At 52.2% G+C, this 12,577-nt stretch overlaps 2 protein-coding genes across 12 annotated transcripts in view; both read left to right on the forward strand.

Moving 5' to 3' along the window:
- The first annotated feature begins 1,404 nt into the window (after positions 1-1,404).
- Positions 1,405-11,210, forward strand: NR1H3 (nuclear receptor subfamily 1 group H member 3). Of its 11 annotated transcripts, none has more exons than XM_069471330.1 (11): positions 1,405-1,927; positions 2,112-2,269; positions 3,075-3,233; positions 3,752-3,940; positions 4,327-4,593; positions 4,952-5,160; positions 5,267-5,446; positions 5,641-5,740; positions 9,486-9,599; positions 9,779-9,873; positions 10,066-11,207. In XM_069471330.1, exons 3-11 carry the CDS (start codon positions 3,191-3,193, stop codon positions 10,210-10,212), a joined length of 1,344 nt encoding a protein of 447 aa, XP_069327431.1. In that variant the 5' UTR covers positions 1,405-1,927; positions 2,112-2,269; positions 3,075-3,190; the 3' UTR covers positions 10,213-11,207. The 11 variants fall into 11 exon arrangements, with proteins under 11 accessions (XP_069327431.1, XP_069327429.1, XP_069327436.1 ...); XM_069471328.1 differs by having other exon boundaries at positions 1,405-1,894; positions 2,099-2,269; XM_069471329.1 differs by having other exon boundaries at positions 1,909-1,927; positions 2,099-2,269.
- A 551-nt stretch (positions 11,211-11,761) lies between these two features.
- MADD (MAP kinase activating death domain) overlaps positions 11,762-12,577 on the forward strand; it is a 41,962-nt gene continuing 41,146 nt past the window's right edge. Inside the window, exon 1 of the mRNA XM_069471325.1 lies at positions 11,762-11,799. The gene's annotated coding sequence lies outside the window, so the exon portion shown is untranslated. The remainder of the gene's footprint in view (positions 11,800-12,577) is intronic.

Raw genomic sequence — 12,577 nt, forward strand, 5'->3', positions numbered from 1 at the left:
GGAGTGTCACAGGGGCTTTTCTGAAATGCGAAAATGAAGATTTTGCAACACCACCCAGCCTGCTGTCTTCTCAAATCTGCTCCCCAGCCCCTTGCCTGTTCCCCTCCCCACCCCCCCAGCCTGTTCCCCTCCTCACCCCATGCTTCCTCCCATCTTTCAGCAAGCTCCTTTCTGCTTCACCTTTCCCTGTCCTTTTCTCATCCTGTTCCTTCTGTCCCACCCCCACACCCCATGTCCACTCTTTCCCTGTTTCCTCTGTTCTCCTCTCCCTGGTGCCCTGTTCATCTCTGTTTCGGTCCCTCTGGCTGCCTGCCCTGGCCCCCTGTCCTTCTATGCTTTAATGTGGGGCCCATGGGAACTGGAGTTCACAGCAAAACAGGAAGAGCCCTTGAGCAGGAAACTGGGAATGGGGCAAGGGGTGAATGACCAGCAGTAACCTCAGCTCCTCACCTCCCACATCTGGACTGAAGCATCTGCAGATGCTCCCAGCCTCTCCCCTACAGCCCACCAGCCCTGGCTTCTTCCATCTCAGCGTTCCACTGGCCCATCAGACCTGAGAGGCAACAAGACAAGATTGCCCTGGACTCTGACACAGCGCAAAAAGAGCACGCGGACTGGAGTAAGGACATCTGGATTCTGATCCCAGCTTGGCCACTAACTGTGTGGTCTTGGAAAAGGCCCTCACATGAGCTTCAGTGTTCTCTGTCAAATGGAGCTCAGGTTACTGATCCTCCCTCTCTCCTGGGGCTGCTCTGAAGACCAGAAAAGATAGTGAGGGGTTTGTACTGTATATGGAAACAAGCACAAAGTTCACAATGTGTGGCTTCGAGGTGATGGGAAGACCCACAGCCAAAAGGATTGGGAGGGTAAATGACAACTGCTGCCATTTCTTGAACACTTGGTGTGTTCCACACATTGTGCTATGATCTATTGTTTCATTCTCACAACCTTATGTGACAAAACTATTATTATTGTCCCTGTTTTAAAGATAGGGAAACAAAAGTTCAGAGACATTACGTAACTTGCTTGATCAAGATCACACAGGCAAAAAGAGGCAGAGTCAGGATTTGAACCCAAAAATCTGAGCCCAGAGCCCAAACACTAAATCAACATCCTGAGTTGAAATCGACTAAAACTAACAAGAATGGGATGGAAGAGGGCCATATTTTTCTTGTTTACTTATTCATTCAACAAACAGGGACACGGGACCTACTCTGTTGCCTCTTCTATGCCAGGCCCTGTTCCAGGCCTTAGGAGAGACATAAAATCAATAAAATGTGGGGTCTACCCTCAGGGATCGATTTCACATCGTAGACGGCAGGGCAGGAAGACTACGGCTGTAGTCTCAGTGGATGCTGGATAGAGCCTGCCGTCACTTCCGATTGGACTGTTCTCCAGATGAGGCAACCTGCGTACTTCTCAGGTCCATCCTGGGCTGGCACCTGGGTTGCCTGCCATCTGTCACTCCCACCCGTCCAGGCCTGCCATTGCTCATGGCTGACTTCATACCAGCATATCTCTCCTATCACCTCTCTTTCACCCCGCAGGGCACCCACCTACAGAGACTCCCTGGAAGGCCCAGCACCTGTCTCCACCCCTGGAGTTCTACCAGCTTGGCCGAGGCCTGGGGCGAGTGGAGAATGCTTCTTGGCCCCTTCCCAGAGGCAAGGGAGGAGGAGGGAGGCTGGGAAAGCAGGCTGGGGCTCGGTGTCAGTGTCGCAATTCTGGGCCGTGCTGGGACCTTTGCTCTGCGAGGTGTCTATGGAGGGGAGGGAACGCGGACTCTGGAGGCTGCTGGGATTGGGGTGGGGGTGCCTGGGAGGCAGTCCTTCTCAAAGAGCAGCTAAGAGCCGTGGAGTGAGGAGAGGAAGGGGAGAGACCTGGAACCGTGCCGGTCTGCAGGGAAATGCGACTGTCTTAGTTGGGGGTAGGGGGCGGGGGTGGCGCGGGGTTGAGGGGGTGGCCGGCTGGGGAGGAGTCAGCCTGGGGGGGAAGCTGCCCCGTGGGCGGGGGCTGAGGAGGCGAGGGCTCCAGCAGGCTCCAGTCAGCCAGGCAGGAAGGAGAGGTGGCCCGACCCCTTGGCGGTCCCTCCCCTCAGCCTCTCCCCACAGTGCTACTTCCCCGGGGCTCCACGTCCCTCTTGTGCTCAGCTCCGGCTCACCAGCTGGCGGCACTCAGGCCTCTGGACAGGGGACTGCACCATTCTCTTCTCCCAGCAAGGGGGCTCCAGAGACTGCCCAGCCAGGAAGTCTGGTGGCCTGGGGATTCGGTGGGTCTGCTCCTCAGCAGTGGCCTGGGGCTCTGTGTGCATGTCTGGCTTGGGGTGGGGAGATGTTCTGAGGATCTTAGAAAGGGGTCTCCGGGGAGAAGTTAGGGGTGATGGCTATGGAAGCTCGGGGCATAGACAGGATTCTATTTAGATCCCAGAATAACTCATGAGGGGTTCTGGCGGAAGAGGTCCTGTATGTGAAGTGGGGAGACTCTTGGAGGCAAGAGATTTGTTCTGGGACCTTGGAAAGTGGCAGGAGTGAGCTTCTCTAATAAGCAGCGTGTTTCACTAGGTGCAGTGAGCCTCGATTCCATCTCCCAGCCCTGCCCAATTTGCTGTCATTGCCGGAGCAAGGGGGAAGGGGCTCTGACAGAAGCAGGGCACATGTGCCCAGACATTCCCTGATGGCCTGGAGAGTGGCTCTGGGAAGAAAGGCAGACATAGTGGCTGGGAGCTCAGACTTTGGAGTTAAAGAGACTCTACCTCTGCCTAACTGTGTGGTCATAGGCAATTTACTTAATGTCTTTGAACCTCAGTTTGCTTATCTGTAAAATGGGCTTAAGAACTGAGCCAGGCATGGTGACACCTGCTGGTAGTCCCAGCTGCTTGGGAGGCTGACAGCGGAGGATCCCTTGAGCTCAGGAGTTCGAGGCTGTAGTATGCAATGATCGTGCCTGTGCATAGTCATTGTACTCTAGCTCCAGCGTGGGCAACATAGTGAGATGAGGAAGGCATATGAAGCCTTAGTACAAGCTAATGATATATGACAAGTAAGTTGGCTGATATTGTTCGTACTGATAAAAAGGCAGGATCAGAAGGAGAAGGGAGCTGAGGCCAGAAAGGAACCCAGTTCCCGAAGACTGTAACCTGGGTCATTCCTGCAGGACAGTGCCTTGGTAATGTCCAGGGCTCCAGGAAGAGATGTCCTTGTGGCTGGAGGCCCCAGTGCCTGATGTTTCTCCTGGTAAGCGTCTTCATTCCAGTCTTCTCCCCCGAGCCCAGACCTCAGGCTCCTCTTCTCCCTTAGGAATAAGCCTCCTTCATTACCTGCATTCTGCTGTCCTCCAAAGAGCAGTCCAGAGCTTGTTCTTAGTATTGCTTGCCTCCTGCCCAGATCACCTCTGCCCTGGTTCTGGCGCCTGGCCCATGCAGGCACCCACCTATCCTCCCCACTCTGGGCTTGCTGCTGGGGAGAGTTGGCACGCCTGGTGCTTACCCAGCTCGGGGTTTGAAGAGTTCTGTCTGATCGCATACCAGTCCCCCAAGGAACAAAGGTTAACATCTTCTTTAAAGTCTTGAGGTACAAGGGACCACAAGTGACTAGTCCTAGAGCTCACACAAACCCTGGGGTCTCAAAGCCTGAGCTGCAGCTTTGCTGCCCTCTAAGGGTGGGGCTAAGTTTGCAGTTTCCCAGCTAGGATGCTGAGAAGTGGAGCTGGGATGGGGCCTGAGACCCTTTTGTGCCTCTCTTTTGGGGCTCAGACTCTGCAGTGGAGCTGTGGGAGCCCGATGCACAAGATCCAAGCAGCCAGGGCCCAGGAGGCAGCAACTGCATCCTCAGAGAGGAAGCCAGGATGCCCCAATCTGCTGGGGGCACTTTGGGGATGGAGCTGGAGGCAGCAGAGCCCACAACCCTGCTCCCCAGGGCAGAGCTCCCTTCAGAACCCACAGGTGAGCAGCTTCTGGATTTGGAGCGGGTAGGAGCTCCCTGGATCTGGGATGGGTTCCTTGGGGCTCTTTACCTTATAATATCATGGTGAAGTCCAAAGGCTTTGGAGTTAACTAGACCTGAGTGATCTGAGTGTGAATTTTGTCTCTACCTTAGACCTTTCTGAGCCTCAATTTCCTTATTTGTGAAATGGAAATAATAATTATGGTTGTTATAAGGATCAATTCATATAAGGGGCTCATATAGTACCTAGGACACAATGGCATTTGGCGAAGGAGAGCTTATAAGAGAGAGACTGGACTTTGTATTATAAAGGGAATGCAGGTCACTAAGTGCCCAGCGCAGTGGCTGGGTTGGGGAGAACATTAAGGCTCTTCCCTGTTTCCAGAGCTCCGTCCACAAAAGCGGAAAAAGGGGCCAGCCCCCAAAATGCTGGGGAACGAGCTGTGCAGTGTGTGTGGGGACAAGGCCTCTGGCTTCCATTACAACGTGCTGAGCTGCGAGGGCTGCAAGGGCTTCTTCCGCCGCAGTGTCATCAAGGGAGCACGCTACATCTGCCACAGCGGTGGCCACTGCCCCATGGACACCTACATGCGCCGAAAGTGCCAGGAGTGTCGTCTTCGTAAATGCCGCCAGGCTGGCATGAGGGAGGAATGTGAGTGTCCAGGGCCGGAGTGGAGGGAGAGGCTGAGGGGAAAGAGAGGTGAGGGGAATGGGTGCCTGAGCCTGCAGGGGCTGCCCAGTCTCTGAGTATGGATTAAAATTTCCTCCTTTGGGAGGCAGAGGCAGGAGGATCCCTTGAGGCCAGGAGTTCGAGGCTGCAGTGAGCTATGATTATAACACTACATTCCAGGCTGGGTGACAGAGTGAGACCCCATCTCTAAGGAAAAAAAACTTTTCCTTGCCTTTAGCTAATGCTCTCTGCATTTCTGGAGCACCAAACCACTCCTGTGTCCCATCCTTGCTTCCTGTCTCCCCTCTTCTCCCTTCTTCACGTCTGGCCCTGTCCTTAGGTGTCCTGTCAGAAGAACAGATCCGCCTGAAGAAACTGAAGCGGCAAGAGGAGGAACAGGCTCAGGCTACATCCCTGCCCCCAGGGGCTTCTTCACCTCCCCAGGTCCTGCCCCAGCTTAGCCCGGAGCAACTGGGCATGATCGAGAAGCTGGTTGCCGCCCAGCAACAGTGTAACAGGCGCTCCTTTTCCGACCTGCTTCGAGTTACGGTACCTGACAGGTCTGGGGAGGGGTGGTTGTGCCAAGAGCACCAGTGAGCTTTTTGATGTCCCACTCAAAGCAGTTTGCCTTTTCCCTCCTTGCCCTCCTGGGTAGCCTTGGCCCATGGCACCAGATCCCCAGAGCCGGGAGGCCCGTCAGCAGCGCTTTGCCCACTTCACAGAGCTGGCCATCGTCTCTGTGCAGGAGATCGTTGACTTTGCCAAACAGCTGCCTGGCTTCCTGCAGCTCAGCCGGGAGGACCAGATCGCTCTGCTCAAGACCTCTGCAATCGAGGTGGCTGGAAAAGGGCAAGGGATGAAGGGAGGACCACAGTGGGATTATCTGTGGGAGAGGCCTCCAGACATCCAGCTGAGAGAGCCAAATCCACTGGGAAGTAAGGGATGAGGGGAATCAATCTTCCCTCAAAGGGGCCATGCGGCAGGACCAGCCCTCCTAGACCATGTTTGAGGTTTGCTACTTGTGTGCAGGTGATGCTTCTGGAGACATCTCGGAGGTACAACCCTGGGAGTGAGAGTATCACCTTCCTCAAGGATTTCAGTTACAACCGGGAAGACTTTGCCAAAGCAGGTAGGACTGAAATCACAAAAGGATTAGGGTTGGATGGTCAGGTGCTTTTTGGTCATGGGCCCACAGTGACCACAGAGCCACAGGTCTAAGGTTTGGGTGGCTGGAAAGAAGGCTCCACTTGTTTTTTGAAGACAGAAACTTGGAATGCTCATAGACCTCTCTCAACTGCTCCAAATAGACGCTTGTCCTATGTTGCTTTAGGCCAGTGGTTTTCAAACTGCGTTCTGAGGAACGTGAGGGGTTTTGGAAGTGTCATCTTGGAGAAGAAACAGGGTGGTATAGGAATATCCTTCATCCTTACTTTAGCCAAACAAGAAGCTCCATTTAAATCTGCATTACATATTGTGCTTCTGTATAACATTTTACTTGAAGATAAGATTTTGCAGCTAGAAAAGAAAGTTTGAAAACTACTGCTCCAAGCCTTTTAGTCATCACAAAATGAACAATCTTTCTCAGATGTGCTCTTTAGGGATCCTGTGGGCTGATTTCCCCTACTCTATTTCAGTTGCTTTTCCTGATGAACTGGAGAACCAGAGTTGAAACGTGGCAAATGAGCCCAGATGGGGCAGTTGTAAGATAAGAGTGAATCCTTCCATCCCCGTCTCATATCGGAGTATTTTCTCCAAGAATTGGTTCACATTGCTGCTCTCTCTCTGATGCTTGCTTGGGGCTAAACAGACAGCCTCATCATATTCAATTGTTGGTAATGTTTGTGTTCTCTGAGCAAAAAATCAGGTCCCTTAGGCAAGGACATCGGAAAGGATAAGGTCGTCAGAAAGGATAAGGAAATAATAGAAAATAGAAAATAACAGAATATAGAAATAAAAGAATAAACAGAGATGAAAGTACAGTTTTATAAAGTATAGAATTTATAAAAGGTGGGGGGATCGGGAGACCCCCAGCACTCCTGTGAGCTGTGAGGCCCTGAGTAAAGTTTCACATCAGTATTTATAGGTACATTGATCGGTTGCCAGGGGTAACAGATTTACATAATAATAGGTAGTTCGTTTTAGGTTAAAAGTCTCCCAAAAGCTTCCAGAGATCCCTTAATTAACTCTATCTCGTGATCAAACGGTTACAAAATCTTTCTAAGACAAACTTCTAAGTTCTAAGGTAAAGCTATCACGTAGCAGAAAGATTAAACAGAAATATAGTGGCTCTGTATTTCTTTATCTAGTTTTTGTGGATTGAGACAGGTAGTCAGGAGTGAAGCAGGAACTGTCCCTTAGGCTAACTGCTTTTAGCCGCAGGTGTCCGTCTGTCTGTCAGGCGGGCACTCTTTGATCAGCTCTCATCCCAAGGCTCCATACAAGCCTGCTTTGTCATACAAAACGGGTGAAAGCCACAGGTTTGAGACAGCAGTGTCACCTTGGAAAGCAACTGCTACTGACCATTGAGACGCCCTGCTGAGGCGAGGCAGCTTTTGATACGTGAACTAACACGTTCATGTATTCCTTCAGGGCAAAGCCCTGCAAAACTCCTGAAATCATTTCTGTCTCTGTATAGCAATAACAATCTGTGGAGCAACATTTTCTCTAAGAATTGGTTCACATTGCTGCTGTCTATCTGATGCTTGCTTGGGGCTAAGCAGACAGCCTCGTCATATTCAACTGCTGGTAATGTTTGTGTTCTGGGCGCAGGGCTGGGAGAGGACGGGAGGCTGAGGGAGTTTTGGAGGAACTGGCCCTGAGCCTGCAAAGGAGACTGAGGAGCTTAACAGCTGAGTGAGTGTGTCTGTAAAATATGGTTGATGCTGTAACTCCATTCTCAGGGCTGGTAGATCTGTTTCTAGGCCAGAGTCATAAAGCCTTCCCTGGTTTCTCATGACTCAGAGCAGCTTATGTGCCTCTTGTTGTCCCAACACAGGCCACTCAGTGAGCTTTCTAGGAAGACCTCTCTTAACTGTAGGGCATGACAGGGCTCTATTGGCACCTTTTGCCTTCTGTAGTGTTCAGGATGCTGCCTGAAGGTCTAGGCACCTAATCAGGGGGTGATTTGATGACTGTACCCAGTTTTAAAGCCTGGCCATGTCCCCCTTCTCTACCAAACCACCTTTCCCCAAATGGTTATTATCCCAGACCTTCTTAACTGTGGCCTCCATCTCCTTCAGAACATCCTCCTTTCTGAACCCTTCCCAGTTCTAATGTCTCTGTGTTCCTTCAGCACTGGTGGACTCGTGCTGTTTGAATTTGCACCTATTTATAGATTTATTTATATAAGCAGATTTGATGTCATCATGTTTGTCTTTCATTTCTCATTTCATCAGTGAGGTCTTGGGGAGAGGGAACAGGAGCTCTATTTTGTCAGGTCTTCTTCCCCCTCTACATCCACTACTATTTGCTGCACGTAGTGGATGACTAATCACGCGGACCGTGAGCGCATTTGAGGTGTTCTTTCAGCAAGCGTTAACAGACTCTCCCCAGTGCATAACCCAATTCTTCTCTTAATCTCTGTATAATGGGGCTGTTTGGCACATTTTGGGGCTCAAAACCTCACCAAGAAATGCTTTATAAAATGGGGCTTGCTCATTAAATGTATCAATACACAACTCTTGATAAACATCAGGGTGAAAGTACAGGAAGTGACTAATCAAGAAGCCTCAAATGGAAAAGGATAGCAGATGGTTGCTAACAGAAATCTAACAGAGTCTAGGGAACAGTGTGGGGTGCAAAGACTTTGACAATGTTTATGGGAGAAGTTTTCTCTAAGTGTCATGACTTTAGGTCATGGTTTGTTGCACTTTAGTCTTCTCAGCAAGAAGACTGGCTCCATTAATTTTTTTTATTTACTTTACACACGGTAATTATCATATGTGCCACATACTATTCTAAGGACTTTATGAGGTAGGTACTATTATTATCTCCATTTTACAGATGGGAAAACCAAGGCCCAGAGAAGTTAAATAACTTACTCAGGGTCACAAAGCCTAGTAAATGGTAGAGCCAGGACTCAAACCCAGGCAATCTGGTGCAAGAGTCCACATCCTGAACCACACTGCTGTACGCCCTATATTCCCTCTAGCATGTGATGTGTGAAATGTATCTCTAGTATTCAAATAAGTAAGGCCAATTGCCAGTGAAAAAGGCTTCTTTATAAATAAAAATAAGAATTGCCTCTATTTCTAGAAATGTGGCCCTCAAGAATTCTAATTAGAATAACAGAATTGGCCAGGTACAATGGCTCACACCTGTAATCCCAGCACCTCCTGGGAGGCTGAAGCAGGAGGATCGCTTGAGGTCAGGAGTTCAAGAACAGCCTGGGCAACATAGCAAGACCCCATCTCTACAAAAAACTTAAAAATTAACTGAGCATGGTGATGTGTACCTGTAGTCCTGGCTGAGTTGAGAGGATTGCTTGAACCTAGGAGTTTGAGGCTGCAGTGAGCTATGATTGTGCCATTGTTCTCCAGCCTGGGTGACAGAGTGAGACCCTGTCTCCAAAAAAGAAAAAAAGAATAACTGGTTTATTATTTAATTTAGCACCTTTTGTGTGCAAAGCACACTGCTAAGTATTCTGCGTGCTTTATCATGGAATCATCACAACACTCTTATGAATAAGTTCAGATATGATTCCCATTTCACAGATGAGGCTTAGAGAGGTTAAGAGACTTGCCCAAGGTTACACAACAGAGCCCTGAAAACTTCTTAGTGAGTTCCTAGTAGTTCCCTAAGTTGAGGAGTTGGAGGAGAGAAGGAAGTTCCTGCTGTTCCTGCCACATGCCTCAGCCTCCCTTCTTCCTCCCCAGGACTGCAGGTGGAATTCATCAACCCCATCTTTGAGTTTTCCAGAGCCATGAATGAGCTGCAGCTCAATGATGCCGAGTTTGCTTTGCTCATTGCCATCAGCATCTTCTCTGCAGGTGTGGAGGAGGGGCAAAGAGCAAGAGGCTTGCACTAAGGGGTGGGGGAAGGCTCTTGCTGTGTTATTTTGGGATGGGAGAGGTTGGGTGGGGCATATCCTGCTTTTTTGGTTGTGATATGGGGTATGGAACTAAGACCCTGGCCAGACCTGCTCTTCAACTCTGTTGGTGATCTATAGACCGGCCCAACGTGCAGGACCAGCTCCAGGTAGAGAGGCTGCAGCACACTTATGTGGAGGCCCTGCATGCCTACGTCTCCATCCACCACCCCCATGTGAGTCTCCCCATGGTGCCCTTGCTCTTCCTCCAACAGGTCCATTCCCTGACACACCTACTTTCTCTTCAAGAATCCCCCTCTACCTACATTGTGCACAGACAATTCTCTACCTCTCCCACAACTCCCCTACCCTTTCCCTCCTTCCCTGGGGAGAGGCAAAGGCTGGACTTGTCCCTCTCCTTTCCCCAGGACCAACTGATGTTCCCACGGATGCTAATGAAACTGGTGAGCCTCCGGACCCTGAGCAGTGTCCACTCAGAGCAAGTGTTCGCACTGCGCCTGCAGGATAAAAAGCTCCCCCCGCTGCTCTCTGAGATCTGGGATGTGAACGAATGACTATTCTTCCCCCATATCTTCTGTTTTCTGGGCTGGATGGCTGGAGGCCCCATGGCTGCCTCCTAGAGGTGGAGGTGACTGAGAAGAGCAAACATTCCTGGGAGAGTTGGGCAAGGAGATCCTCACGTGGCATTAAAGGAGAGTCAAAGGGTTGGGAGTTTTGTGGCTGCTAGGCAGTGAGGGGCCTGCTAAAGCTGTGCTCCATCTGAAGACTGTCCTGGGCCCACCAAACCGATGAACCGGGGGGCCGCTTTGCACAAGGTTCTCCATGGCCCTGCCCATCCTGCCTCCACTACTTCCTGTTTTCCCCACAGGGCCCCAAGAAAAATTCACTGTCACTCTGTGGCTTGGCCATAAATGCCTTGGGGCTGCCTCACTGATGGGTCTGGCACTGTTTGAACAGGAAGACAGACCAAAATGAACACAGAATGGGAGAAACCAATTTCTGGATTGGGGGTGGGGCACAGCAGTAGAGGAGGAAGCCTATGTCCTTTAGGATCCGCCTCCAGACTCAGAGAAGGGAGACAAGTCACAAATGACACAAGTGACAGTCTTGGCAGTGGGGGGGGCGGAGGGCTCCTTTTACTAGCCCACCGTGCCATATGGGTAAATGAAATGCTGAGGATTACACGCCGCTCCCTTCCCCTTTAGTGTTCCAGGTGGGATCGGGTTATCTTTCTGTGGGGGAGGAAGTGGATTTTCAGAACTAACGCCTCAGCCGTGCACTTCACGTGCGTGGGTATAATGCCTTAGGTTTTCCGTTGACGTCTGGAAAAAAAAGGCACAACCTTAAAGACCCAGGGCCGGGTTTCGGCCCCCAAGCCCTATGGGACAGGAGGAAAAGCCCCCTGAGGCCACAGGTAGGCTGCCCTGCGGCGGGTTTGGCCTCTTGAAAGGACTGGACTCCACTTCCCAGCGGGCACCGCGGCACTGTTCACGCCCCCTTCCTTGGTGCGCGCCGTGTAGGTGAGACCGCGGCGGCGCCTTAGCTCAAGCCCCCCCCCCGCTGCCCCAGAGTTGGTAGGCTCCGCCGCCGGGGCAGCCGTCTTCCCAGCCCTGGCGGCCGGGCACTTCCACGCCGCGTGTGGGGGGAGGGAGGTGAGGTGTGGGGAGAGGGTCAGAAAGTCGCAGGTGCAGTTTATCCTGGGAAGTCACTTTCAAATTAATCGATATTTCGTCGAAATGGGCTCTATTACCATGTCGGATTAAAATCTGTGTGAGGAACCTAACCAAAGGTATTCCTTCGGGTCCTCCCCTTGCAACTCAGTGGCGCTGGACTGGCCCAGCACGCCCCGTCTCCTTCCCACTTCCACACGGATAGGCGTGTGCGGACCCGCCTTTCTCCAGACGTCTGCTCCACCCTTCAGCGCGGTTTGGTGCAGCCCAGTCCCCCCCAGGGGTGAATGGTACGGCCCCGGCCCCCCTCGGCCTCCGGCTTCCGCACCGGGTGGGAGAGGTACGCGCCCCCCGGTACGGACACGGAACTGGCGCCAGCTCGCAGCGGCGCTCGCTCGGCGCCGGAGCGACTGACGCTCCGCTGCCGGGGGACGTCCGACCCGGCCTAGCCGGTCCCCCGAGGCTCGGGAGGTAGGAGAACCTGGGTCACCGGGGGCTTGGAAGGGTATTTGGGTATTTAGGGACTCCTAGAGGGAGACAGGGGCTCTAGGAGGAAAGGGTCTCTGAGGAAGCCCTAAATGAGTGAAAGGGCGTGGAGTCTCGGGAGGGAGTGAGGCAGGGGTCGGAGGAGTAAGGGGACAGGCCGGTGGCTGGTGGGGGGGACGTTCCAGGCCACCGAGGGGGTGCGGGTTGCGGGCTCCGGCGCAGCTCTGGGCTGCTCGGCTGGATTTCCGCCGGGCGGGCGGCGCTGGTTCCGGGCCGGGGGCGGGGGAGAACTGTCCAGCAGGTGAGGGGGCGGGCAGAGCTGTCCAGCCCCGGGCCCGAGCCTGCACGAGCGTTTGGTGGTGTGCCTGTGTGTGTGTGCGTGCGTGCGCGCGCTCGCGTTACTTTTGGTTATGATTTGGAGAACCACGTTTGGTTTTTTAATAAAGATTTTTTTTAAAAAATTTGATGTTTCAAATTGACTTGCTGGAGACTGGAGACACCATTTAATCTTTCTTGCAACCGCTCCCCTCCCCATCCTCGTGCATCTATAAATTCTTGCTCCTTTTCCTGTCTTCCGCTCTTCCCCCAGCCCTGCCAGTTGCCTGCCTCATTGCTCCAGTTCTCCCTCACGCTGGACCAGTCTGTGCTGATGAGCTTGCAAGGTCACTGCCTGGGGATGGGGAGGAGGGGAGGAGAGCCTCCTGTTGTGCTCACGTCAGCAGAGATGTCATATCGCTCTCCGGTTCCTGTGCCTTTACTATGA

Source organism: Eulemur rufifrons, chromosome 6, assembly GCF_041146395.1.
Source record: "Eulemur rufifrons isolate Redbay chromosome 6, OSU_ERuf_1, whole genome shotgun sequence".
NCBI lineage: Eukaryota > Metazoa > Chordata > Mammalia > Primates > Lemuridae > Eulemur > Eulemur rufifrons.